The sequence below is a fragment of the Eubalaena glacialis genome, chromosome 2 (assembly GCF_028564815.1).
Source record: "Eubalaena glacialis isolate mEubGla1 chromosome 2, mEubGla1.1.hap2.+ XY, whole genome shotgun sequence".
NCBI lineage: Eukaryota > Metazoa > Chordata > Mammalia > Artiodactyla > Balaenidae > Eubalaena > Eubalaena glacialis.
This window is the reverse complement of record NC_083717.1, coordinates 116121786-116149137: the sequence shown is the minus strand read 5'-3', so window position 1 is coordinate 116149137 and position 27352 is coordinate 116121786. Positions and strand designations below refer to the sequence as shown.

The window sequence follows — 27352 nt, the reverse complement described above, 5'->3', positions numbered from 1 at the left end:
AGGCTTCCCAGAATCTTTTTCTGAAATAGTGTTTAGCTTCCTCTTCTGTGTTTAATTCCTTATGGAACTTCATTTCTCCCTTTGTCAGTCACTAAGAATAAGGCCATATGTAGATGAATCATAAGACCATTATGCCATGTGTTCTAAGAGCCTTCCAATTTCATTGCTGCAAGAAATGCTCAACATTTAATGCATATTGCTTCTCGCTATCTCTTTCCAAATTGCCAGTACAGTTTCCATTTCTGGGAAATTACATAGACATGTCTGGATCCAACTCTTTTATCTTTGCATTTCCAACTGCTCTGTTTTCCTTCTTTCTTCCCGTCAAATTCTCATATTTTGACAGTTTTAAGGCCAGCTCTTCCTTGATCTTTTCCTTCCTATAATATATTGAATTGAAATGAGCCCATTCTCCTTGGTGTGCCTTCTCTCCAAACACAAGATATTCTGAAGTTCAGATTCTCTGTCCGTGAGTGGGTTAACATCACAAAAAGTGTGGTTTCCTCCATCATAAACAAGAGTGTTTTAAATGAACTCTGTTTCTTTCCTTCCAAGCATCACAAAAAGGTTGGGACAAAATGAAATGAAGTTTCAGTAAGAAAAGTTACGTGTTAAAAATAGTGACAAGAAAAGTATGTAAATTGATTCAGGAGAAAGAATTTGTAAAATGCTTTAACTTAAAAGGAAATACTCTGGTAGACATTCACAATGAATCAGGAGGAAAACACTCTAGCCTCTTGAAAAAAGCTGTTACACTGTTTAGTATTGACAAAATGTATCCCCAAAAAAGCCCTTTCCTCTAATGATGTGAGGGAAGAAGACAAACTGCATGTGAGAGCATCTGATCATACATACTTCATTGGGGAACGTGTACCCTCTTGATCTGAGCATATTAACAAGCATAGTATTAGCTGCTGACAGTTTTTTGTATTGAACACACCCATTTGTAAAAATAAAAGAAATACTCTATTCACATTTTCAATTCTCTTTATTTAAAAAAAAAAACTGCAATGTGGTTTGAGTTGTGAATCTATTGAAGACAGCTTTGATAAATCAACAGTCAAGGCATATGTAAAAAGTGATTTGGAAAATTTCTTCTGTGTTATGGGAGGGGTGGGTAGGACATTGGGGCATCTCTCCACACTCTTTCTGGCTTTTCCATTGGCCCCTTTCACTCTCTAAGTTCATCTGCTGTTACAATAAAAATAACTCCCTCCCTCCGATGTTAAACTCAGAGTTTTCTGGGGGTATGATTGACTAATTGAAAAGTAATCTGACCATTTTGGATAATGGGTGCCACCTGGATATGATGGTGATTCCCCATCAGACACTCTAAAATAGCATCATCCAATTTGAAAGCTTCCCAAAGCTGTGGAGGACAAATAAGGTAACAGCCCAATCCAAGTCTCAATCAAAAAAAGGACAAAGTATAGTGAAAAATGAAAAAGAAAACCCTCCATTTTTCACTTTTTTCATTCATACCATTGTACAAATGGGGGAGATGGCACTTACGTCAATACCAATGATAAAGCTTGAGTCTAATTACATCTTTGCTGCAATTACTCATTTTCTTTAGAATACATTTAAAAATTTTATCAAACAAGAATGTTGTTTTAAAAAAAAAAAGTAGTTGAAAATTTCACAGTCTACTATTTGGCCAGACTTTCTCCTGTGGAGCTATTATAAAATGATGAACTGATGGCTAAACTGAGATCAGGTCAACGGGCTCTACTTGGACCTTTGACAGAGCATTCAACAGACCTGTGCTTCAGCCACTCCTAGATGGACAATATAGATTTCCTGATGATTTACTTGACAGAGTGGAGCAAGGAAATGTGATGTGGACAACCTTCACTTCTAAGAATAATAGCTTATGAATGTTGGCCTAAATTTGTATATCTATTAATCATGATGATTAACATTTAAGATCTCTTATGTCAACACTGTGCTAAGTAGTTGAAACATTGGATGTGGTCAACTGGCACATGGTATTTAGTCCCATCACCTTCCATGCCCCTTCTTGTATAGCAGGCACTGGAAACCTCAAAACTGCATTTGCTAACTTGTGGGCAGTGAGGATTCTGGAAGGAAAACAGAACACCAGATAGATGCACTCCCACAAGTTTTGGAAGAGGAGAGAGAACAACTATTTTTCTGCTGTTCTGCTACGAGAGACAGTAGCTGAAGGCAAACTCGGCACACCTGTGTCAAGACAATTGCTTTGGGGGTGTCATAACAGGGTGGTGTTGGCACTTACAACAGTCACCATTCCTGACCTCTGGCTCCTGGTTATGCTGTTAACTTTGAACTGGCTAAGCCCAGCCATGGGCTCCTGCCTGCTCCTCCATATCTTCAAATAATTTTGTAAGCACCTAATTCTTTTCATTAAATTGCTTTCATCTGGAAATATCCAGAGTAGGGAATTCCCTGGTGGTCCAGTGGTTAGGACTCCATGCTCTCACTGCCGAGGGCCTGCGTTTAATCCCTGGTCAGGGAACAAAGATCCCACAAGCTGCATGGCATGGACAAAAATTTTAAAAAAGAAAATTAAAAAAATGGAAACATCCAGAGTAAAGACTTTGTTTCTCATACTTTAATCTGACTAATTCTGAATTTGGCACCCAAATCAAGGTTTAATACAGGTGTGGTATCACAAGGAATTTGTCCTCACATCAGTTTAATGATCTAAGTATTATATTTCCCATTTGACAGATGAAAGAATTAAAATTTGGTGAGATAAAATAACTTGGTCAAGATTCGTTCAAGATGGCAGAGTAGAAGGATGTGCTCTCACTGCCTCTTGCAAGAGCACCAGAATCACAGATAACTGCTGAACAATCATCAACAGGAAGACACTGGAACTCACCAAAAAAGATACCCCACATCCAAAGACAAAGGAGAAGCCACAATGAGATGGTAGGATGGGCACAATCACAGTAAAATCAAATCCCATAACTGCTGGGTGGGTGACTCACAAAATGGAGAACATTTACACCACAGAAATCCACCCATGGGAGTGAAGGTTCTGAGCCCCACATCCGGCTTCCCAACCTGGGGGTCCAGCAACAGGAGGAGGAATTCCTAGAGAATCAGACTTTGAAGGCTAGCGGGATTTGATTGCAGGACTTTGACAGGACTGGGGGAAACAGAGACTCCACTCTTAGCAGGCACACACAATGTAGTGTGTGCATCAGGACCCAGGGGAAGGAGCAGTGACCCCATAGGAGACTGAACCAGACCTACCTGCTAGTGTTGGAGGGTCTCCTGCAGAGGCGGAGGGTGGCTGTGGCTCACCGTGAGGACAAGGACACTGGCAGCAGAAGTTCTGGGAAGTACTCCTTGGCGTGAGCCCTCCCAGAGTCCGCCATTAGCCCCACCAAAGAGCCTGGGTAGGCTCCAGTGTTGGGTGGCCTCAGGCCAAACAACCAACAGGGAGGGAAACCAGCCCCACCCATCAGCAGGCAAGCAGATTAAAGTTTTACTGAGCTCTGCCCACCAGAGCAACAGCCAGCTCTACCCACCACCAGTCCCCACCATCAGGAAACTTGCACAAGCCTCTTAGGTGGCCTCATCCACCAGAGGGCAGACAGCAGAAGCAAGAAGAACTACAATCCTGCAGCCTGTGGAACAAAAACCACATTCACAGAAAGATAGACAAGATGAAAAGGCAGAAAGCTATGTACCAGATGAAGGAACAAGATAAAACCCCAGAAAAACAACTAAATGAAGTGGAGGTAGGCAACCTTCCAGGAAAAGAATTCAGAATAATGATAGTGAAGATGATCCAGGAGATCAGAAAAAGAAAGGAGGCAAAGATCAAGAAGATGCAAGAAATGTTTAACAAAGACCTAGAAGAATTAAAGAACAAACAAACAGAGATGAACAATACAATAACTGAAATGAAAACTACACTAGAAGGAATCAATAGCAGAATAACTGAGGCAGAAGAACAGATAAGTGACCTGGAAGACAGAATGGTGGAATTCACTGCCACCGAACAGAATAAAGAAAAAAGAATGAAAAGAAATGAAGACAGCCTAAGAGACCACTGCGAAAACATTAAATGCAACAACATTTGCATTATAGAGGTCCCAGAAGGAGAAGAGAGAGAGAAAGGACCCAAGAAAATATTTGAAGAGATTATAGTCGAAAACTTCCCTAACATGGGAAAGGAAATAGCCACCCAAGTCCAGGAAGTGCAGAGAGTCCCAGGCAGGATACACCCAAGGAGAAACACGGCGAGACACATAGTAATCAAATTGACAAAAATTAAAGACAAGCAAAAATTATTGAAAGCAACAAGGGAAAAATGACATATAACATACAAGAGAACTCCCATAAGGTTAACAGCTGATTTCTCAGCAGAAACTCTACAAGCCAGAAAGGTGTGGCAGGACATATTTAAAGCGATGAAAGGGAAGAACCTACAACCAAGGTTACTCTACCCGCAAGGATCTCATTCAGATTCGATGGAGAAATCAAAAGCTTTATAGACAAGCAAAAGCTAAGAGAATTCAGCACCACCAAACCAGCTCTACAACAAATGCTAAAGGAACTTCTCTAAGTGGGAAACACAAGAGAAGAAAAGGATCTACAAAACCAAACCCAAAACAATTAAGAAAACGGTCATAGGAACATACATATCGATAATTACCTTAAATGTGAATGCATTAAATGTTCCAACCAAAAGACACAGGCTCACTGAATGGATACAAAAACAAGACCCATATATATGCTGTCGACAAGAGACCCACTTCAGACCTAGGGACACATACAGACTGAAAGTGAGGGGATGGAAAATGATATTCCATGCAAATGGAAATCAAAAGAAGGCTGGAGTAGCAATATTCATATCAGATAAAATATACTTTAAAATAAAGAATGTTACAAGAGACAAGGAAGGACACTACATAATGATCAAGGGATCAATCCAAGGAGAAGATATAACAATTGTAAATATATATGCACCCAACATAGGAGCACCTCAATACATAAGGCAACTGCTAACAGCTATAAAAGAAGAAATTGACAGTAACACAATAATAGTGGGGGACTTTAACACCTCACTTACACCAATGGACAAATCATCCAGAGAGAAAATTAATAAGGAAACACAAGCTTTAAATGACACAATAGACCAAATAGATTTAATTGATATTTATAGGACATTCCATCCAAAAACTGCAGATTACACTTTCTTCCCAAGTGCGCACGGAACATTCTCCAGGATAGATCACATCCTGGGTCACAAATCAAGCCTCAGTAAATTTAAGAAAATTGAAATCATATCAAGCATCTTTTCTGACCACAACGCTCTGAGACTAGAAATCAATTAGAGGGAAAAAAACGTAAGAAACACAAACACATGGAGGCTAAACAATACGTTACTAAATAACCAAGAGATCACTGAAGAAATCAAAGAGGAAATCAAAAAGTACCTAGAGACAAATAATGAAAACACGACGATCCAAAATCTATGGGATGCAGCAAAAGGAGTTCTAAGAGGGAAGTTTATAGCACTACAAGCCTACCTCAAGAAACAAGAAAAATCTCAAATAAACAATCTAACCTTACACCTAAAGGAACTAGAGAAAGAAGAGCAAACAAAACCCAAAGTTAGCAGAAGGAAAGAAATCATAAAGATCAGAGCAGAAATAAATAGAAACAAAGAAAACAATAGCGAAGATCAATAAAACTAAAAGCTGGTTCTTTGAGAAGATAAACAAAATTGATAAACCATTAGCCAGACTCATCAAGAAAAAAAGGGACAAGACTCAAATCAATAGAATTAGAAATGAAAAAGGAGAAGTAACAACTGACTCTGCAGAAATACAAAGGATCATGAGAGATTACTACAAGCAACTATATGCCAATAAAATGGACAACCTGGAAGAAATGGACAAATTCTTAGAAAAACACAACCTTCCGAGACTGAACCAGGAAGAAATAGAAAATATAAACAGACCAATCACAAGCACTGAAATTGAGACTGCGATTAAAAATCTTCCAAAAAGCAAAAGCCCAGGACCAGATGGCTTCACAGGCGAATTCTATCAAACATTTAGAGAAGAGCTAACACCTATCTTTCTCAAACTCTTCCAAAATATAGCAGAGGGAGGAACACTCCCCAACTCATTCTACGAGACCACCATCACCCTGATAAAAAAAAACCAGACAAAGATGCCACAAAAAAAGAAAACTACAGGCCAATATCACTGATGAACATAGATGCAAAAATCCTCAACAAAATACTAGCAAACAGAATCCAAAAACACATTAAAAGGATCATACATCATGATCAAGTGGGATTTATCCCAGGGATGCCAGGATTCTTCAGTATACACAAATCAATCAATGTGATACACCATATTAACAAATTGAAGAATAAAAACCATATGATTATCTCAATAGAAAAAGCTTCTGACAACATTCAACACTGATTTATGATAAAAACTCTCCAGAAAGTGGGCACAGAGGGAACCTACCTCAACATAATAAAGGCCATATATGACAAACCCACAGCAAACATCATTCTCCATGGTGAAAAACTGAAAGCATTTTCTCTAAGATCAGGAACAAGACAAGGATGTCCACTGTCACCACTATTATTCAACATAGTGTTGGAAGTCCTAGCCATGGCAATCAGAGAAGAAAAGGAAATAAAAGGAATACAAATCAGAAAAGAAGAAGTAAAACTGTCACTGTTTGCAGATGACATGATACTATACATAGAGAATCCTAAAGATGTCACCAGAAAACTACTAGAGCTAATCAATGAATCTGGTAAAGTTGCAGGATGCAAAATTAATGCACAGAAATCTCTTGCATTCCTATACACTAATGATGAAAAATCTGAAAGAGAAATTAAGGAAACACTCCCATTTACCATTGCAACAGAAAGAATAAAATACCTAGGAATAAACCTACCTAAGGAGACAAAAGACCTGTATGCAGAAAACTATAAGACACTGATGAAGGAAATTAAAGATGATACAACAGATGGAGAGATATACCATGTTCCTGGATTGGAAGAACCAATATTGTGAAAATGACTATACTACCCAAAGCAATCTACAGATTCAATGCAATCCCTATCAAATTGCCAATAGCATTTTTTACAGAACTAGACAAAAAATCTTAAAATTTGTATGGCGACACAAAAAACCCTGAATAGTCAAAGCAGTCTTGAGGGAAAAATACAGAGCTGGAGGAATCAGACTCCCTGACTTCAGACTATACTACAAAGCTACAGTAATCAGGACAGTATGGTACTAGCACAAAAACAGAAATATAGATCAATGGAACAGGATAGAAAGCCCAGAGATAAACCCATGCAGCTCTGGTCAACTAATCTATGACAAAGGAGGCAAGAATATATAATGGAGAAAAGACAGTCTCTTCAATAAGTGGTGCTGGGAAAACTGGACAGCTACATGTAAAAGAATGAAATTAGAACACTCCCTAACACCATACACAAAAATAAACTCAAAATGGATTCAAGACCTAAATGTAAGACTGGACACTATAAAACTGTTAGAGGAAACATAGGCAGAACAGTCTTTGACATAAATCACAGCAAGATCTTTTTTGATCCACCTCCTAGAGTAAAAAATAAACAAATGGGACCTAATGAAACTTAAAAGCTTTTGCAAAGCAAAGGAAACTACAAACAAGACAAAAAGACAACCCTCAGAATGAGGGAGAAAATATTTGCAAACAAATTAATGGACAAAGGATTAATCTCCAAGATATATAAACAGCTCATGCAGCTCAATATTAAAAAAAAAACAACCCAATCCAAAAATGGGCAGAAAACCTAAATAGACAGTTCTCCAAAGAAGACATACAGATGGCCAAGAAGCATATGAAAAACTGCTCAACATCACTAATTATTAGAGAAATGCAAATCAAAACTACAATGAGGTATCACTTCACACCAGTTAGAATGGGCATCATCAGAGAATCTACAAACAACAAATGCTGGAGAGGGTGTGGAGAAAAGGTAACCCTCCTACACTGTTGGTGGGAATGTAAATTGATACAGCCACTATGGAGAACAGTATGGAAGTTCCCTAAAAAACTAAAAATAGAATTACCATATGACTCAGCAATCCCACTACTGGGCATATACCCAGAGAAAACCATAATTCAAAAAGACACATGCACCCCAACGTTCATTGCAGCATAATTTACAATAGCCAGGTCATGGAAGCAACCTGAATGCCCATCGACAGATGAATGGATAAAGAAGATGTGGCACATATATACAATGGAATATTACTCAGCCATAAAAAGAAACGAAATTGGGGCATTTGTAGAGACGTGGATGGATCTAGAGACTGTCATACAGAGTGAAGTAAGTCAGAAAGAGAAAAACAAATATCATATATTAATGCATATATGTGGAACCTAGCAAAATGGTACAGATGAACTGGTTTGCAGGGCAGAAATAGAGACACAGATGTAGAGAACAAACGTATGGACACCAAGGGGGGAATGTGGCTGGGGCGGGGGGGTGGTGATGGTGTGATGAATTGGGAGATTGGGATTGACATATATACGCTAATATGTATAAAATGGATAACTAACAAGAACCTGCTGTATAAAAAAGTAAATAAAATAAAATTCAAAAATTCAAAAAAAAAAAAACTTGGTCAAGGTCACTCAATATGGAAGTAGCAGAACCCAAGGTCAAATGCAAATTTAATTACAAAATTTTTGTGCCTAACTACTCTGATGAACTCTGATGGTACAGGGTCAAATACATAATAATAGTGTACAAATAGCTGACGTTTTAAAATTATTTATTTGTTTATTTTGCTACAAAGTACATGAGGGAAGAGTCTACATCTTATACATCTTTGTATAAGAAGACTCCCAAATACCAGAGCATGGCTCAGTATTTGGCACCTAGAATAGTTCCTTGATAAGTTACTGCTGAAAGAATAAATGAATTAATAAATGAACGGTATTGTGATGAATACTACCAAGGAAAGTGACACCAAAAGATGACAATTCATATGATGGCCTGCTTGTGGTTTTACTAAGTTGTCAGACTGGTTTTATTAAGATGTTTCTCACTCCTCATGTGTTCAACTGCATCTACTAAGAGCTATTACAAATATTTTTCTCTTTCCTGTATATATATTTTTAGTTTCTGTTGGGAGGAATAGCTAATCAACAAGCTCTCCTGCCTCATCAAAGGCATCAAACAATAGAACATTCAGTCTGTTAGGATGGACTTCCAGGTCTATTTATCTCATCCCATCCTGTAGCAGTTCTTTCCTAAAAAACCTCTTTTCAAGGACCTGTTTCTACTAGAACCTTTGCAAACACCTTGCCTTTGCTTCCGAAGCCAAAGGGTGACATCCACAAATCTCTTGCTAGTTTTCTCTAGTGTTTCCTCTGTGCCCATTAGCAATCCAGTTTTCTTTCACTAGTTATGATAATTTTCAGTGGCCCCTGACTTCTTTTAGGGCTGAGAGCTCCCAGATCTGCTATATTCTATACATTTTCTTTTCATTGCCAAACCCATGTGTATTGTAGGAGGAAATTTGATCCATCTCTTTCTGATTCATCTACAACTCAGTCACCAAACTGGGGAGAGCAGCCTGACAGCCACAAAGTCCTGGTAGAGTCTCTTTTCTCCTTTAGAAACAGGAAGTTATGGATGTGAAGAGCGAGCCCTCCGAATCCTACTAGGCTCAGGCTGTTGGTAAAACCAAGGTTTCGGGAGGCTTCAGGGAATGACACTTTCTCAAAATATATGCCTCTTTAAGTAGGGCTGGCTTTCATTATTTTTTGTGATGAATGTCCTGGGAGTTGCTTTTGAGGGGTGATGGAACTGACCCACCCTCCTGACTTCACCTTGGGGCTCCTCTGTGTGCTAAGCAAGCTTCCATGGATTGGCCAATGTTTCCCAAGGTCTCACTGTTCTAATTCCAAAAGCAGTTGCCATAGCACTTGATATAGTTAAAGGCTGACATATGCTCTGTGTGCTGTCCACATGGCTACTGGATATTCCCCTGGTCAGAGGAGCACTGGCAGTTGAAAGGCCATGGCATAACCTGATGCTGAGGCTGCCCAGAGATCTGCCCTCGTGGTAAGCAGGACCACTACACTGGTCTGGTCTATTTCCCTGATGATTAAGTCATGCACAGCCATCGTTTGAGTACAGCAAATGGAGGTGCCTGACACTCTCCAGCCATCGACATTTGGGCGGTGACTCAGGGAAGTAGGGAGCAGTCGTATCAGATGATTTTTAAAAGGACCTGACAATCGTATACACAGCTTATTGTCAATCTGTGAACCAATGCAAAGTAAGAGGTAATGCCAGTAATACCTTTCCTTCTTTTTGTTTTTGTTTTTTTTTTTTGGCCGCACCATGCAGCTTGCAGGATCTTAGTTCCCCCACCAGGGATTGAACCCGGGCCCCAGCAGTGAAAGTGCCGAGTCCCAACGACTGGACCACCAGGGAATTCCCCCACCCTTCCTTCTTTATACATAGTCTAAGATATTCAACCTTATATGACTTTTAAAAACATTCCATAATATCCATTCATTCAGCAGTTATTGCATTTGTCAACACCTAGGTAAGTACCATGATAGAATGAAAAATAAGACATAGTCCATGGCCTCAAGGAGTTCATAACCCTGTAGAGGGAGGCAGACACATAATAAGCAAACAAGTATTGGGTAGCCGTGTGGTACAAGGAAAAGTGTATTAACTGTGGAGATCAAGAGACTAAAATTCAAGTTCCAACTCTGCCACTTACTAGTTGGAGAGTTTTGGCTAAGTTATGTAACCTCTCTGCCTCAATTGCTTCATCTAGAAAATGTAAAGAGGGAGAATTAAATGAACCACATATACATAAACTGCTCTACTTATATAGTAACTCATTATTATTATGCCCTGTTACAGGGACTGAGTGGAAGTATGTGTGAGGTCTCCTAGGAACACAAAGGGTTATAAAAGGGTCAACACTACTTGATGTTGGGGGGAAGAGTGACCTCTGACCTGACTGTATTTCCAGGTGAAAGTTGCTGGGAAGAATATCAACCCAGTATGTTGGAGTTCATATCCTCTCAGAATGAGCCTTAACTATTCTGACATAGTGAGGTGGAGATGGTACACTAGCCCAGCCCTGAGTCCACTTAGCTTTACAAATAGCTCCCAGGCATCACAAGACCTGGAATTTCTATTTGCCCTGACATTTCAGTATTTCTAGTTCCCTTACCCCCTTCTCCTGTTTTTTCTTGCCTAGATTATAAACTTGAACAGCCTTTGGGCTGGTCCATACACTATCACCAGCGATCTTTCTAAAACATGAACTTGGTAATGTCCCTACCGCTTATGAAATCCTCCTGGGACTTTTCATCCTTCGGGATGAAACCCATACTCTTTAGTGTGGCCCATATGGCTCTTCATGACAATCTCTTCCTCCTCACCAGACTCCTCTCTTAGCTTTCCCCTCCGTGTTACCCTTAAAACTATCACCAGACTGGGCTCCCTCCACACGCCATTGCCTCTCTCTCCTCTGGAGGTTTGAACATGCGCTCCCTTGCCTGAAACATTCTGCCTTCCATCTCCTTCCTGGCTTTGAAGAACTCTTTTGAGACTCAGCTCGGGTGTGACCTTCTGGCTTCCTTTCCTAACCCTTTCCCTCTGGGTCAGCTGCCCCACTTCTGGGTCCTCGTGATACCTGCACGGATTCTGCCATGACTCCTGTCACCCTATCAGTCTCTCTACCTGGAGAGTTCCTCGGGCTCATAAATCATTTCTGTCTCCCCACCTGGCTCAGTCCTGACTCATAAAATGCTTGTGATCGTATCACAGAACCTGAGAGAATCTCAGCCATCATCCTACATGGAGGTGCAGGAATGCCCTCTCCAGAGATTAAACTGAGTGCCTAACGAAAGGACTGCTTCAAATGCCAGCTTCTTCTGTGTTTAGGGGGAGAGTGTGAAGACTCTCTGGAGCAGAGACCAAAGATGAGAACCATTATGGGGAGAGAGGCCATTGGCTCTTCTTGAGTATCTAAGGGTCCCGGGAAAGGGTGTAACTGGACCTGCTCTTTGTTAGCGTGGTCCTTGGAGATCGGGCGGGGGAGAGGGTGATGGGGTGGCACGTGTTGGAGCAGCTCCACATGCTCCTGGACTGTGCTGTAGAAAGCAGCTGTTGACTGTGAATTGAGAGTATTCAACTCCATAGCCCAATCATGGAGCCCCATATTAGCCATCCTGTGGCCTGACACCGGCATCCCGCTAGGCAAGTGTCTATGCATTAGGCAAGACCAAAGATTTACCAACAGGGCTGTGTGGTAGCAAGATGCCTGCAGTAGCGGACAAGGATCCAGAAATCCCACCCCACCCCACTGCAGACTGATAAAGCACCCTGGGGTTCTTAAACTGTTGTTTGGAGGGGCCCAGAGGAAGGAGATTCTGGACTACTTGCTAGGTATGTGCTTGAATGGTTACTGAACATATAAAAGAACTCTGGAGTTGATAGAGAGTTCATGTTGATCGCACAGTGGTGAGGAACCCAGTAGCCCACCGGGTGCCCCTTGCAGTTCTGATGCTCTGATGGAGCATCTTTCCCTCTGAAATAGGTGTTCACTGACTCCCAAAGGGCTCCAGGTGAGTTTTGGCTAAACAGGATACAGCTAAACTTAGAGTTCTTAGGTGTCACAGGAAGTGCAGTATCTATTTTCTTTTGGTTTGCTTTAATTTTGTGGGAATCATGAGATTACTAGAGTCTAGAAATGAGGGCTTTTGCAGATATGGAATGAACTAGGCTCTGAACTGCAGCTGCTACAACATCCTGCCCAATCCCCCCCCCCCCCCGCTCAGCCCCAGCTCGGCTCCAAGACTCCATCATCTTTATTCACTGTTCCACTTGACCCTGCAATGTCACCCCGATAGGTGGGTGTGGGCTTGTCTGAACCCTCACGTGCCTTTGCACTCTGCATTGGCTTTATTGCTTTAGTTTTACTGCTGCTGCCTTCCCATCTTTTAGTAGTGTTCCACCCCACACACATTATATCTAGATCGGTATTTTCTGTAAGTCATTTAATGGAGAATCCCCAGAAACAGGGCTTCTCAATCTTTTTCAACCCACACCCCCTCCTATGTTTCCTCACTCTCTCTTCTGTGCATGCCTGCCTGACAAGTAGTAGGTATCTTGTTCTCCTTGTGAGTGTGTTGGGGGAGAGGGTGGGGATCTACAACCACCTTCCTTTTTTTTAAGATCCTTGGCTGAAGCATTGTGGAAAAATTGATGGACCCCAGAGGTGAGGTAAAGACCCTTCCAGCACCCAGAAAATTTAGTATTTCTGCTGTAGATGCAGCCCAAACTCCACCAGGAGGAAATGGCCTTTCTGAGTCTGTCATTCTGATGGAGGGTCCCTTTCCTTCCTGCCTCAAGTCGTCATCCTCTTTCCAGGAGGATCTCTTCTCCTCCCAGGGACTCTGACGCCTCACCATCCAGCTCACCACCACCACCAGATTCTGTCTCCTAGGAAACCCCCTGCTACTTCCTTCCCCAGCACCCCAGGGAAACATCAGTCTCCGTTTTTGCTTCCTCACATTTTCCACAGCCTTACCCAGTAAAGCTTTATACCTTGTCCGACATTGCTATTTTACCATTAATTGTGGTTTTATTGTGGAAAATTTCAAATATACCCAAATGTAGAGACAGAAGTTCAATGAACCGCCATGTGCCCATGACCCAGCTTCAACAATTATCAATTTATGGCCAATCTTGATTTATCTATACCCCCAATTCCCTCCTTCACTATCACTACCACTGGATTATTTTAAAGCAACTCCAAGATATCTTATCATTTTATCTGTAAATAATTCAATATTTATCCCTAAGAGAATTGTTTTAAAAAATATAGCCATATACAGAAGTAGACACATGGAGCAATGGAACAGAGTAGAGAGCCTAGAAAAAAACCCACACACCTACAGTCAATTAATCTATGACAAAGGTGGCAAGAATATACAATGGAGAAAAGACAGTTTCTCTAGCAAGTGGTGTTGGGAAAACTGGACAGTCACATGTACATTAATGAAGTTAGAACACTCCTTCTCAATATACACAAAAATAAACTCAAAGTGGCTTAAAGATATGACATGATACCATAAAACTTCTAGAAGGGAACATAGGCAAAACATTCTATGACATAAATCATAGTAATGTTTTTTTAGGTCAGTCTCCCAAGGCAAAAGAAATAAAAGCAAAAATAAATTAATGGGACCTAATCAAACTTAAAAGCTTTTTTACAGCAAAGGAAACCATAAACAAAATGAAAAGACAACCTACAAAATGGGAGAAAATATTTGCAAATGATGTGACCAACAAGGGCTTAATTTCCCAAATATACAAACAGCTCATACAGCTCAATATCAAAAAAACAAACAACCCAATCAAAAAATGGGCAAAAGGCCTAAACAGACATTTCACCAAAGGAGACATACAGATGGCCAACAGGCACATGAAAAAATGCTCAACATTGCTAATTATGTGAGAAATGCAAATCAAAACTACAATGAAGTATGGTATCTATCACCTTACACTAGTCAGAAGGGCTATCATAAAAAAATCTACAAACAATAAATGCTGGACAGGGTGTGGAGAGAAGGGAACCCTCCTACACTGTTGGTGGGAATGTAAATTTGTACAGCCACTATGGAGAACAATATGGACGTCCTTTAAAAAACTAAAAATAGAGCTATCATGTGATCCAGCAATCCCACTATTGGGCATATATCCGGAGAAAACCATACTTCGGAAAGATACATGCGCCCCAGTGTTCATTGCAGAACTACTTATTATACAATAGCCAAGACATGGAAGCAACCTAAATGTCCATCAACAGACAAATGGATAAAGAAGATGTGGTACACATATAAAATGGAATATTATTCAGCCATAAAAAAGAATGCGATAATGTCATTTGCAGCAACATGAATGGCCCTAGAGATTATCATACTAAGTGAAGTAAGTTAGACAGAGAAAGACAAATGTCATATGATTTCACTTATATGTGGAAACTAAAAAAAATGATACAAGTGAACCTATTTGCAAAACAGATACAGACTCACAGACATAGAAAACAAACTTATGGTTTCCAAAGTGGAAAGGGGAGATGGATAAATTAGGAGTTTGGGATTAACAGATACACACTACTACACATAAAATAAACCACAAGGTCCTACTGTATAGCCCCGGGAACTATATTCAATACCTTGTAATAACTTATAATGGAAAAGAATCTGAAAAAGAATATATATATGTATAACCAAATCACTTTGCTGTATACCAGAAAGCAACACAACATTGTAAATCAACTGTACTTCAATAAAATAAATAATAAAAAATTAAAATCTCATAATATCTCATAACACCTAAATACCACCAAATATCCAGTCATTACTCAAATTTCTCCAGTTGTCTGATCAGTGTCTTTTTCATTTGAGTCAGGATACAATTAAGACTCACACACTGTATTTGGATTGTATGTCTCATAAGTCATTCTAAATCTATAATAATAGTTCCCCATCTATTTTTTTATTCCTGACATTTATTTGTTGAAAAATGCTGGGTCGCTTGTCCTGTGGAGTCTCCCCCATTCTGGATTTTGGTGATTGCTTCCTAGTGGTGTGTTTAACCTGTTTCTATTAGCAGGGAGTTAAACCCAGTGGTTCAGGTAAGATTGTTTGGGCAAGAGTATTTCATTGACAGTGCTTCATATTAATCACACCAGGAGGCACATAATATCTGTCTCTTGTTTGATCTGATTGACTAGTGGGTTCAGGTGCTGCTGGCATGGTTGATCTATTAGCAATTAACTCTTTGGTCTTTCACCTGGTGGTTAGAAGCCATTGACGATTATTGGCTCTGACAATTTTCTTTTGAAATCCACATAAGAGAAGTTACTCTACCATCTTCTTTCTTTCTCAAGGGCCCCTCACGACAAAATTTACTGTTCCTCAGTGATGACCAACATGGCTCACACTACTACTCTCAGCAGTGATTTCTAAACTTTTGTGGGGTCACAGATCCCTTTGAGAATCTGGAACTTCTAAAGAAAAAAAAAAACCCACCAGGTATGCATGGGTGTGCATAGGCACACAGAATGCCAGTGTCAGAGGCTCTTGGACCTCAGATTCAGCCTGCACTCTACAAACCTTGTGTGCAGCTTTGACCTCATACGGAATCTTACTCCCCTGACCTCCCCCTCTAACTCGAAGACTTTACCTCTTGCATTAGTGATCCTGTCTTTTGTTCTCTGACTTCACAGTTTTTCTACTTCCTCAAGCCCATTGATCTTCAGCTCCACTCAACTCTATTTCCTGTAGTTGTCACAATGGAGATGTCATTCATCGTCGCTCGAAATTTTTCCTTTGCCAAGAATCCAAACTCAGCTTCCCTCAGGTAACCAACTCTTTACCTTTCCCTCTTGTTTTCTTTTGTACCTATTGAAGCTTATTTCAAGCCACATCATTTCCGCTAATCTTTTGACCTTTCTCAGATCATTGATCCAACCCAACCCATTACAGAGCCTCATGTCTATAATGGGGCATCTCAGGGTTGCTTTCCCTCATGTTTTAGAATCTTGACTCCTTGACATTCTACCATGTGCCAATCTGTGGGGCTCACTCTCACGTCTGCCCTGTCTGCTCTTCCTCCCAAGATACTGACAGTGGCTGGAGAAGGTTACTAAACAATGTTGGCAGGGTCCTTACGAATTCAGACTAAGTTATTAACTGGGCTCTCAGAGCAGTTCATGCGCTTTCATTCATCCTCTCCTAATTCCCTATTTCTGTGCAACTCAAGATGTTGCCCATGGACCAGGAGTACCAGCATCACCTATGAACTTATAAGAAATGCAAAATCTGAGGCCTTTCCTGGAACTACTGTGTCAGAGAGTGCATTTTTAACAGTATCCCCATGTGAATCATATTACATTAATGATCGAGGGGCACTGTCCTCTTCATTCTCCACAATGCTTGTTCTCAATTTTTCTCAGAATACTTAAACTTAATTCTTGATTTCCCCTATGGATGACTGCATCAGTCAGGGGCCAACCAGGAAAACAGAAAACACTCTAAAGCTTTCAAACAGAAATAATTCAATGTAGAAAATGGGTCATACAGGTGATAGAAAGGCCAGGAAGCCAAACAGGAGTTGGTGAAATAACCCAGAGATTAACAATATGACAGAAGCCATGGCCTCCTTAGGCTGCAGGGACCAGTGGAAGAGGTGACATGACTGGGGCCCAGGGGCCAGGCTTACCTGGCAGGAGATGGAGCCTCAGAGAAGATGTAGCTACTGGGAGCAAAAATGAATTACCTTGTTTTCTCCCATTTTCTCACCTTCTACTCCGCCCTCAGCGACCTCACATTAAACCCAGCCTGATGTCAGCTGACAAGGCAGCCTGCGAAACAGGGGAGGGCAGAAAAGGCATTGGAAGGCAAAGAAGCCTAACCCAGGCACAATGACCTCCCCTTCTCCTGCTTCACTTCTACTTCCTTCCTCATGACCTCAAAGCATGTGTTTAGTCATTTTCCTTCCTTCTGTCCAATCTTGGAGAAAGAGATGTCCTTTGTTTTTTCTAAGACTGGAACTGGTATAAAATGTAATTAAAATGCCTACAAAACACAGAATCCATAAAGGAGACTCTCCCAGCTCTATACATCTCTAGGACGTGAGGGAACTCTCTCTTAAGATCAGGTGATAATGATGCTTCTGAAATGACACTACGGGTTGTGGAGAAATTGCCTGGTGAAGCCCTCTAGGAAAAATGCCTCCTGCCGTAAAACAGGGGCCAATACCTTTCTTGATTTGTATAAGTAATAACAGACTCACATGCTAACTAAATATGGACAAGCTATTTCTATTAGACAAGTCACTGACATTTGGATTTAATATGCAGTTATTAAAATTAACATCAAGAATGATCTTTCTCCCTGAGTCCTTTCTCACTGCCGTCTCCCTCTTATAGACAACGAAATTGAGGCCAATGATATCAAAGCCTGAAACCATCATCTCTTTTACAGTGAGGAGGTGTAAAGATCACGAAAATAATCTCACCAGTGAACCGATTCCTGCCAGCCTTTCACTGATTTTTCTGACTTGGGAGGACTCGGCTGAAAGAAAATTGCCTGCCTCTTCAGAAGCATGCAGGAGAGCACGTCTGCATCTGCCATTCCAAGCTTTGAAAGCAGCATGGAGCTGACTGACCTACTCAGAGCTCATGGATTGGATGCTTTGCTGCCTGAGGACCTGGCTGGTGTCAGTGTGAGTCCCCAGTGCACCCCCCAGAGCCCAGCCCTGTGCCTGGCACATGGTAGAAACAATGTTTGCTGAATAAAAAGTCAGAGTCAGCAGACCTTAGTCCCCGAGTACTGACTGTGCCACTTTCAGTTTTTCGTGGAAGCTGAGTCTCAGTCCCACCATCTGTAAAATGGGAATAATAATCCCCCCCATTTACTTCACCGTATTATTGTTAAGATCAGATAAGATCACATTTGTGAGTTTGTTCCAGTAAGCAAAGAAAGTGTTTTTATAATCCTCTAAATTAAAAAGAAATTCACATACTCATGCTTGCATACACATTTATTAAGATGCAGCCAAGTGAAATGTGTCAGCTCCTCCTGGGTACAATCTTCTTTATTGGTGTGTAATAATGCCCAAGGGCTGGATTAACTACATAATCAAAATCAAATGCCAGCCTTTTACAGACTTGGCCAAAACAGTGCCACCCGAAACACCATTTTAAACTGTAAGAAATCGGAGGACATTTCATTCATTTGCTTTTTATTGTTATTGACACATACATTTTAATTTTAATGCTCACTGCAGCTCCACATTTAAAGAAAAAAAAGCTCTTACCCTAATTTAGCAGAAAGCAGAGCTATCGGTGTGAAGGACAATAGGATATCAAAATACAGCTGCTTTTCATCCATACTTGTCTAAATTAGAAACATGCTGCCATTCACAGGGGCTCTAACAACGCGTGCACATAAGCAACACCAAGGAGGTCTAACAGGTCGTGTGGGTTTCCACTCAGCATCTTCACTTTACTCTGGGTCCTTATCCTCATCTGAAAAATGAGGGACTGACTTCTTCGCCACAACATTGTCCAGTCTCTGTCCTTGCAGATATGGATTGACACTCTGAAAAAAATACATGGTTTGGAGTCATACGTGAACATCGGATACAGACATCGCACAGAAGTGAACGAGAATTGTTTCTGGCCTATTGGGTTAACAAGGTAACAGTGGTGCCTACTACCTACCAGACGATTACGCCGGTGCACTAATCAATACCTCAGTGGCCAGAGAAACATTGACTGACAGATGTGTCTCTGTCTTTCACACAACTATTTCACACAGCTAATTATCAGATACAATTTGGCTCCATCCCCTTTTTTGGCATAAAGATTTGAAGTGAACCAGCTAAGAAACCCTCACTATTAACTTAGATACAAAGCCTCACATGAAACAGAATTATTATCCTATGGCCTTATTTTAGGGGAGAGAGAATGTGAACTGCATTAAATCATTTTACAAGAAGAATGTTCTAAAGACGATGACAGAGCAGGGCCAAATGGGAATTAGTATCTGCAGAGTGGTCACAGATCACCTGTTGCTGTGACTGATTCTTTCAAAGCAGTATTCTACTTAAAGAGGACGCATCAGGGGCTCTAGCAATCATTTTCACCTTCCCTCAGTCAAATTCAAAACGCGAAGAAAAGAAGGAAGTTATACAGAAAGCTCCTTTATTTTTGACTCAAGACTCCACCATCTGAAATCCTTTTCAGCTGTTGGTATTCTGAATGAGTCAAGGTTTTTTCCATTCTTTCTCTAATCCATATCTATTTTTTGAGGTTTGGATTTGAACTAGTAACTGGAGCTTTACAACATAGTATTTAGCAAGCAGAAAAAATTCAGAAGTTTTGGAAGGTATTTGTTTATTGAAGTTGCCTGCCAATAATTGAACAAAAACATAAGAAAGAAGCTGTAGTTACAAATAATCAGCAATCCCATCACACCTCTAGGCCCCATCGATGAATGCAGGCATTTTGCAGGGGGTCTCTCTTGCCCACAGGACATTGTCTGCCATAACTTTCAAAGGGTGAGCAGACATTCTCCAAAAGAGAAGGCCTGGAATCTGAGTTTAGTATTTATGAATGTCCTTCCACATTCTGACGGGTAAAAGCATGAATGATGAAAGGTCCCACACATTCTGCAAAAATGCATCACCAACAAGCTGAGAATTACAAAGTATGCAATGTCCTCATATATCTGAAAAGTGATATGTCACCAAATAACAGTACTTTGCTGGGAAGCATCTTTAAAATATTTTAAATAACTAAAATACCTTTTTATATCAGGAATTGTCAACTGGAATGGCCTGGCCTATCCCAGGGAATCGTATCAGAATCTCTGGCTAGGTGGAGCACGTGTGGACTGAAAAAGTGTATTCAGTATTATAAATATTTTGATTGTTTTTTAGTAAAAATATATTTTACTAAAAATTCTAATATATTTTAAAAGGATATGAGGTATTCATGTTATCAAATATGGGAATAAAGGGTTGATAAACTCTTTAAATAATAGTAGATCTCAAATATCAACAAGATACATCTTAAGAGTTAAACAGTTTGCGAAGTCATTTAAAAGGTGAATTGACCTTTTACTCTTGAAGCAACTAGGAATTCAACCAGATTTGAGCAAGTATAGAAATTTGCATAAAACCACCTGAGGCTCTGTTGTAACTCTGGGGAGAATCCCTCCTGGTAAGGGACTGTCATGGCAGCAAGTCCTTCGGCCCAGACCTGGAACATGCCAAATGATGGAGGGCAGGGGAAGTGAATTAATGAGGAAGTAACAGGAGCAATCACTTGAACTTTTTTTTTTTTTTAATTTAAACTACGATAGTATTTTTTTTTTTTAAATATTTATATATTTATTTATTTATTTGGCTGCACTGGGTCTTAGTTGCAGCATGCGGGGCTTGAACTTTTTTGATAAATGTCTATGAGTATTGAATCCTACACATAAGAGTAATAATAATGATGATACTTGGTTTTAATTATCCTCTGAAGAACTCAAGGCACTTTACCTTCTCCCTTGGGTGAGAGACTGGCTAGGTTACACAGAGAACATTATTGCCACTTCACAACCGGCAGAACCATTGGGATGGGATCCCTACTTTTAGTGACCTCTGGAAACCACAGCAGATGCTGAGCTTCTTTGGAGAAAGCCTTGATTTTTCACAAAAGCCCATAATTTATTTATATTGATTCACGTACCTGAGGGAGTCGTTTAAAGTCTTCAGTCAAGGTGGGAACACCACCCGAGGCCTGACGACAGGGGAGGCAAGTTCTGTTTCTCCACCAGACCTGAAAGGCCCCTGGTTTATGGCATGAGCATGGATCTTTGTATCAATAGATGTCTGAGAGTAGGAAGAACTTGATACCTCTGGATCAAAGTGATCTTTATTTTCATAAATTCTAAGCCTTTCCTACGTGGAGGAAGTTGAAGCCAAAGTAAAATCCTTTATAACATGTGTTCTAGCCAGAATCCTGAGTTTTGGTAATCACTGGTCTCATGGAAAAATGACCTAAATCATGACCCACAGTCATTAACTGAGTCAGGGCAGAAGGAATAGTGAGTCAGGAAGTAGAGACGATTAAAGCTTCATGCTAAGTTACTCATTTTGGTACGGTCATTGGTCTGATTTGGAAATGTCCTTGTTGTGCCATGGGGAGATGCTCAAGCCATCTTACTGGTAAATTATGGGTATTCTGAGCTCTTGGAATAGAATTTCTTGATGTTCTCTCAAGACCGCATTATACCCTTCGGACCCTTCCTGCCATCATCTGCCACTAGAAACTGTAATCACCCAAGAAAAACCCCTAATAACCCCATTAACTCTCTGAAGATCTGTTTACAAGCAAAACTTTGCTTCTCAAATAAAAAACCGGCCATGGGTCTTCTGTATTTTGTCAGGCAGCACAGGGGCTTGGAACTTTCTGTTTCAGGGACCTGAGGAATTAATGTTGAGTCCAGAAAATCCACACCTCTTAAAGCATTCTCTGCCTGGATTCGGCAAAACTATTCAGAATGGCCACAATTACCACTGTCCAGATTCCCAAATTTTGCCAGGATCCAGGCACTTGCTATTCTAAACAAACAGTCAGTAGCCTTGGGTATACAGTTTGGTTTGTATATTTTAACTAAAACAGTTACTCCCGGGCAGCACTTTGCTATGGAATAAGCAGGACTTTAACTTTTTCCTCCATCTCATCCAAAACAAATGGCAGGTGGTTTTGTCTAGTAAGGCACCAACCACTGACCACTTGTTCAGTCTCAACACCATAAAATGCATTGGAAACCCAAAGCAAATTGACATCAGCTTTACAAGAGGCATCACTGTAGTGGGTAAATGCACAGCACCTTGGGCAGCTCAGAGACGGTTAATAACTAAGCCTGCAGTAAATTCACCAGTCAGCGAACAAATATAATGGATCTGGTGAATTTTTACATCAATTTGGCTAGAGCAAGGGAAAAAAGTATGTAGAAGGAATGAGGTTTGTTCATCTCATCTTCTGCCCCTACATTCCTTCAAAATTATTGCCTGGAGCAGGCAGTTCAACAGTTCCTGGCTCCTGTCTCGAGTTTTTATATAATTGATGCAGAGGTGTAAGCAGTTTCCCCCAGTGGCCTACAGACCCTTTGAGGAAAGACATACCCTCGTGTACTCCCCGCATCCCTACACCATGGATGCAATTGACATTTTGTGAGTGCAATGGAGCTGGTGGAATTGCCACAAAACTTAGCATGCCACTAAAAATCACATGCTAAAGCTTGGGGAAGACATCGCAGAAACCAAGGGCAGACTTTTTAGGCATGGCCCTTGTCACTCGGGACCACTGTTCAGCACGTGAAAGGATTCTGCTACTTTCCAACCACTGAGGCTAACGGCCTGTCAACTGCCCCCGCTCAGAAAGCTCCAGGCATCCCCACAGCCCGCCAGCCAGCCAGGCGTTACCCTCCGCTTGCGTCTCTGTCCTCCTTTCATCTTCTCATAAAGGAGCTTCTTGTTCTAGAGTGGGGAGAAAAGAAAACACAAATGCAGAAGTATGGATCACATTTGGTCAACGTCTATTTTACACCTTGTGTGTCCCCCTGGATATTTGCATACACATATTTTGGAAACGAAGCCAGATGAAAGGAATGTCGTGGCAGAAAGATAGACCACAAGAGAAAAGCCGGTGGTTGTACAGCTTTTAATAAAGTGCTCTGCAATGCCCCGAGGCACACCAGTGTCATCAACAATCACATAAACAAGAAAACACGACATGCTAACACACAAGGGGCACTGGAGACCCATCTCCTCACTTGGAACAGGCTTTGTTTAAAACCAACAATTCTATCTTATTTTACTTTGGTATCTAACTCCCTTTTTATGAGCTGTACACATAAATCGTTCTCTAGAGTAGGGTCTGACTATTAGTAACAATCCTCTGTGTAAGCAAACGAGACACCTGACTTCTGTGACCCTTCCTCTTGTGGCTTGAGTCAGTGCCCCCAGTCAAGGCAATTGGAAAAACATTCGGTCTATAACATTTTTAATAGAGTGCACCTTTTAAAACCTGCCAAAAAACTTCTTGGCAGAAGGAAAGTTGTGTTGGGGCTGGGCGGTGGGGACAGGCTCCGTTACCACAGTTTGTGTAAGTGTTTCCTCATATTGCTGGATTTCAAACACGTAGTGGACTTAAATGAGCTCTAGAATATCAGGCGTACGCTGAATAGATTTCCATTCTGTTGGGATTACAAGAGACAGAACACTTAAAATGAGGGAGAACGGGAGAAGGGGAATCAGGGGCTTTCTTAGGTTGTTGTTTTATTTGATTTTTTAATCAGAAGGGAGATAATGTATAAAAGAGGTGATTCATCTTACTCTAAATAAAATACCCTGACACTGATTGAAAAAAAAAAAAAAAGGAGATGACAGAGTTCTGGTAAGGAACAAGTTTCTACAATCCTAGTATCTCCTGAGCTGTCTGGATATCAAATTGTTTTTCATGATAGATTTGCAAATGAAAATGACAAATGCCAAGAACGAGCTTCATAGTTTTCATGTTCATTAAAATCTACTCCAGCCACAATTTACAATGTGCATCTCTTGCCCAACCTCAGCTATGCACGGAGGCCGTGCCAGGGCGTCTAGGAGCCTCCACAGCCCCAAAGGCCGGTCCTGGCCGCAGCCTCCATCTCATGCTCATTTGGAGAACTGATCAGTTTAATCTCAGAAGGGAGAAAAGACGGACTTGCAGATCATTCATTCGAGGAATGAGGATATTGCTGTGAAGCTCATTCCCATTGTCTGTACTTGCCTTTCTGTGGATGAAACAATTCCTGATGCAAGAGAATGTCCTGGGAGTTCGTGCTAAAGCTGGGGAAGGGGGTTGGGAGATAGGGGGCCAGGAAAGAGGCTTCTTCATGTGCATCACCGGGATCAGCTGCCTGAGCGGGAGGGAGGGCACAGGGGCCCTCGAGCTGGTACCACGGGGTGGGACAGACAATCAGCCATGGCAGAGGTCCACTGTGCCGCCAGCAGGGTTAAAGACAGCAGCATTTTAGTAACTCCCCTTTAGAAGGTCGTGGGACAGGTTATAAGAGCCTTCATTCAAAAAGAAATGCAAAGGTCTGTCAAGTCTTCCTCTTAAGGATGGTCCCTGTGTTTCCCTAAGAGCACAGGTTAGGATTAGCAGGATGCTTTCCAACCCCTGCCTGACAGTGGCCTTGGCATTCGCGATTAGCCCCGCTATCATATGGATTTAAAGGCAGGGACTGGCAGGTGGGTGAAAGAAGTATACAAAAATGAATGAGAAGAAACCAGCCCCTCTCCTGACACCCATTCCCTATAGGTGGGGTGGGGAGGGGGGAGCAGTGAGCCTGGTTTCCAGGTGAGCAGCAGGTTTGAGTTCATGGAGAGAGCTTTCCATGGTGCCATCAAGATTTTGGACAACTGCCCAGATCTTGGCTTCAAATTCCATTCCTAAATGGAACCAGAGAGGCTTCTTAGAGAAATGTCTGATTCTAGGGCTAGGGCAGGGAAAGTACAAGGATGAACGAAGTTGGGATATCTAATTGGGCCAGAAAGTAAGGAAGTACTCAAAAAGTGATGAGACATAGTGAAAGGAAAGAAAAGCCAGCCTGCAGAGACTCCCACTGGCTAAATCTAGGACAGTTTGAACAGCAAAATAAATAATAATAGGAAACAATGAATCTATACTGATAATAAATTTTAAAACAAATAAATAAATGGGGGAGCAGGGAAAAAATCTTGCTTAGAAGAGAATGCCAACCAAGAAATGCCGAAAGAATAGTAGAGTTTTTTAAAAATCACCATTTTACAACTACCATAGTTATCGTTGATTCTGGTGAGTGTCATCAATGGATACTGAAATTGTTAGTTGAAAGTTTAATGGGTACAGAATATTTATACAGTCTTGAAGTAAATCCCCATAGATCAATGATTAATTTTGAAGGGAAAGATACTAATTTTACACTGGAGAAACTTGGCAGTCACCACGTTGCCCAAGTCACCACCAATTCTGGGACAAACTGGCTTCATGGGCCTCCCGAGGGAAACACTAAGAACATATCAGAAAGGCATAGCTCATGTCTAATGATACGGAAACATGAGAGAAACCCAAACTGAAGAGCATGCGACTCTTCAGACACATTGAGGGCATGAAAGATAAAGAAAGGCAGAGGGTCCTGTGTCTCATTTCTCCCATGGCTCAGGTTCATGGCTCCGTTCAAGTGCATCCGATTAAAGACCTGAGCTGCTGATGAAAAGATGTGGAAAGCACTTGGAAAGGAGAAACATTTGCTTTCGAGACAACTTTTTCCTAAGTGAGTAACACTCAGCAAAGAATGTGTGGAGGGGGAGATGGCTGACATCTATGGTAGCCAGCCTTTGGTTATGGTCGCTCAATGCTGTGGATACACACATCGTCTGAAAGACAACCAGTCCTAGATAGGACTTGACAGGACCGCTGTACAGGACACACTATGAGCGATGAGCCAAGAAAAGATAAGGAATTTATTCAGTTTTTACAGAACTCTCAGAGTTGAATGGTCCTGTTCAAATCCAAGCTCTGCCAATCATCAGCTCTCTGGTATTGGACACGCTATTCAAACTCCCTAAGCCTGTATTTTCTCATCTATAGAATGAGCATGATAGGGAAGGGCAGACTGAATGAAATAATTCATGTAAAGTATTTAGCATAGTGTCTGCCTCACAGTATGTGCTCAACAAATAGGACTATTTACTATCTTATTATAAAATACAATTACTATTATCATCATCTTTGTATTTCCATCATCTAACACAGGGCCTGGAAGGCATATGATGTACATTTAATAAATGTATCTTGATGTATTAACAAAGAGAGAGGAATGCAGGAAATTAGACAGACACTGATATTTATGTGAATCACTGCTCAAAACCCAGCTGAGCTCCAGCTAATATCAAAGACACGGAAACATTACTAGCAAATAAGGAATCTGGGTCTTGTGTGCAGGTCTCTTGTGAAAGATAATTCCTTTGTTAACTTAAAGGGTAGTGGAGCTTAAGACAATCTTGAGACCATCATTCTTTATAAACACTAAGGAAAGCTTCGGGACCCCAGCTTGCAAAAGCAAGACATACTCAATTCACACTTCCATGTGAAGATCAAGCAAATCATGTTTGACTGCTGGGTGGTAATGAGAAAATAAATGAAGGAAACTTAAGTTTAAACAGACACATAATTACAGATGAGAAAGGTGTGTAAACATTGTTCCTGGTCATTGATCTGTAATAGTCCTAACTTCTAGTCTTTAGCTCTGATGTAGACAAAGAATGGGAGTGACTGAGAGAAAACAAATCAGTATTTAGAGAAGGAAACAAAAAGAATGAGAGATGGTGGCTGGCCTTGTACTGGAGTGCTGGGAGTGAGTGGAACATGATGAGAGAAATCTGTAAAGGTTTTCAAGAAGAGGTGAGGAAAGTTGGTAACAGAGAAGTTTCCATCTCTCCCACTTCCTCAGTTGGGCTCTCTGCCCTCACTCAGACTGTTCTCCATTTCCCCCTTGCATCCTCTCCCTCATTTCCAGCCTACCAGTCATGCGAGGTAGACATGTTATCCTAGAATTCAGTGCTGCCCTTTTTAGTGTCTTTGATGTCCTCAATTGTTATCATACAATTGACCACGTGAGTCCTCAGTCCTGGGTCTTCCTCTACCCTTCTCTTCCATTTTCCCCAGTAATTTAACCTGGT

The 27352-nt window shown here is 41.0% G+C and overlaps 1 protein-coding gene across 4 annotated transcripts in view; it reads right to left on the bottom strand.

Moving 5' to 3' along the window:
• Positions 1-18607: 18607 nt before the first annotated feature.
• Positions 18608-27352, bottom strand: part of SCG5 (secretogranin V) — a 53730-nt gene continuing 44985 nt past the window's right edge. For 2 of the 4 annotated variants that reach the window (XM_061182283.1, XM_061182284.1), the window contains exons 5-7: positions 23069-23122; positions 20773-20849; positions 18608-19185 (exon numbers count right to left, since the gene is read on the bottom strand). In XM_061182283.1, coding sequence (XP_061038266.1) covers positions 19005-19185; positions 20773-20849; positions 23069-23122 — 312 coding nt within the window. In that variant the 3' untranslated portion in view covers positions 18608-19004. The remainder of the gene's footprint in view (positions 19186-20772; positions 20850-23068; positions 23123-27352) is intronic. The other 2 variants (XM_061182285.1, XM_061182286.1) reach the window with 1 other exon arrangement.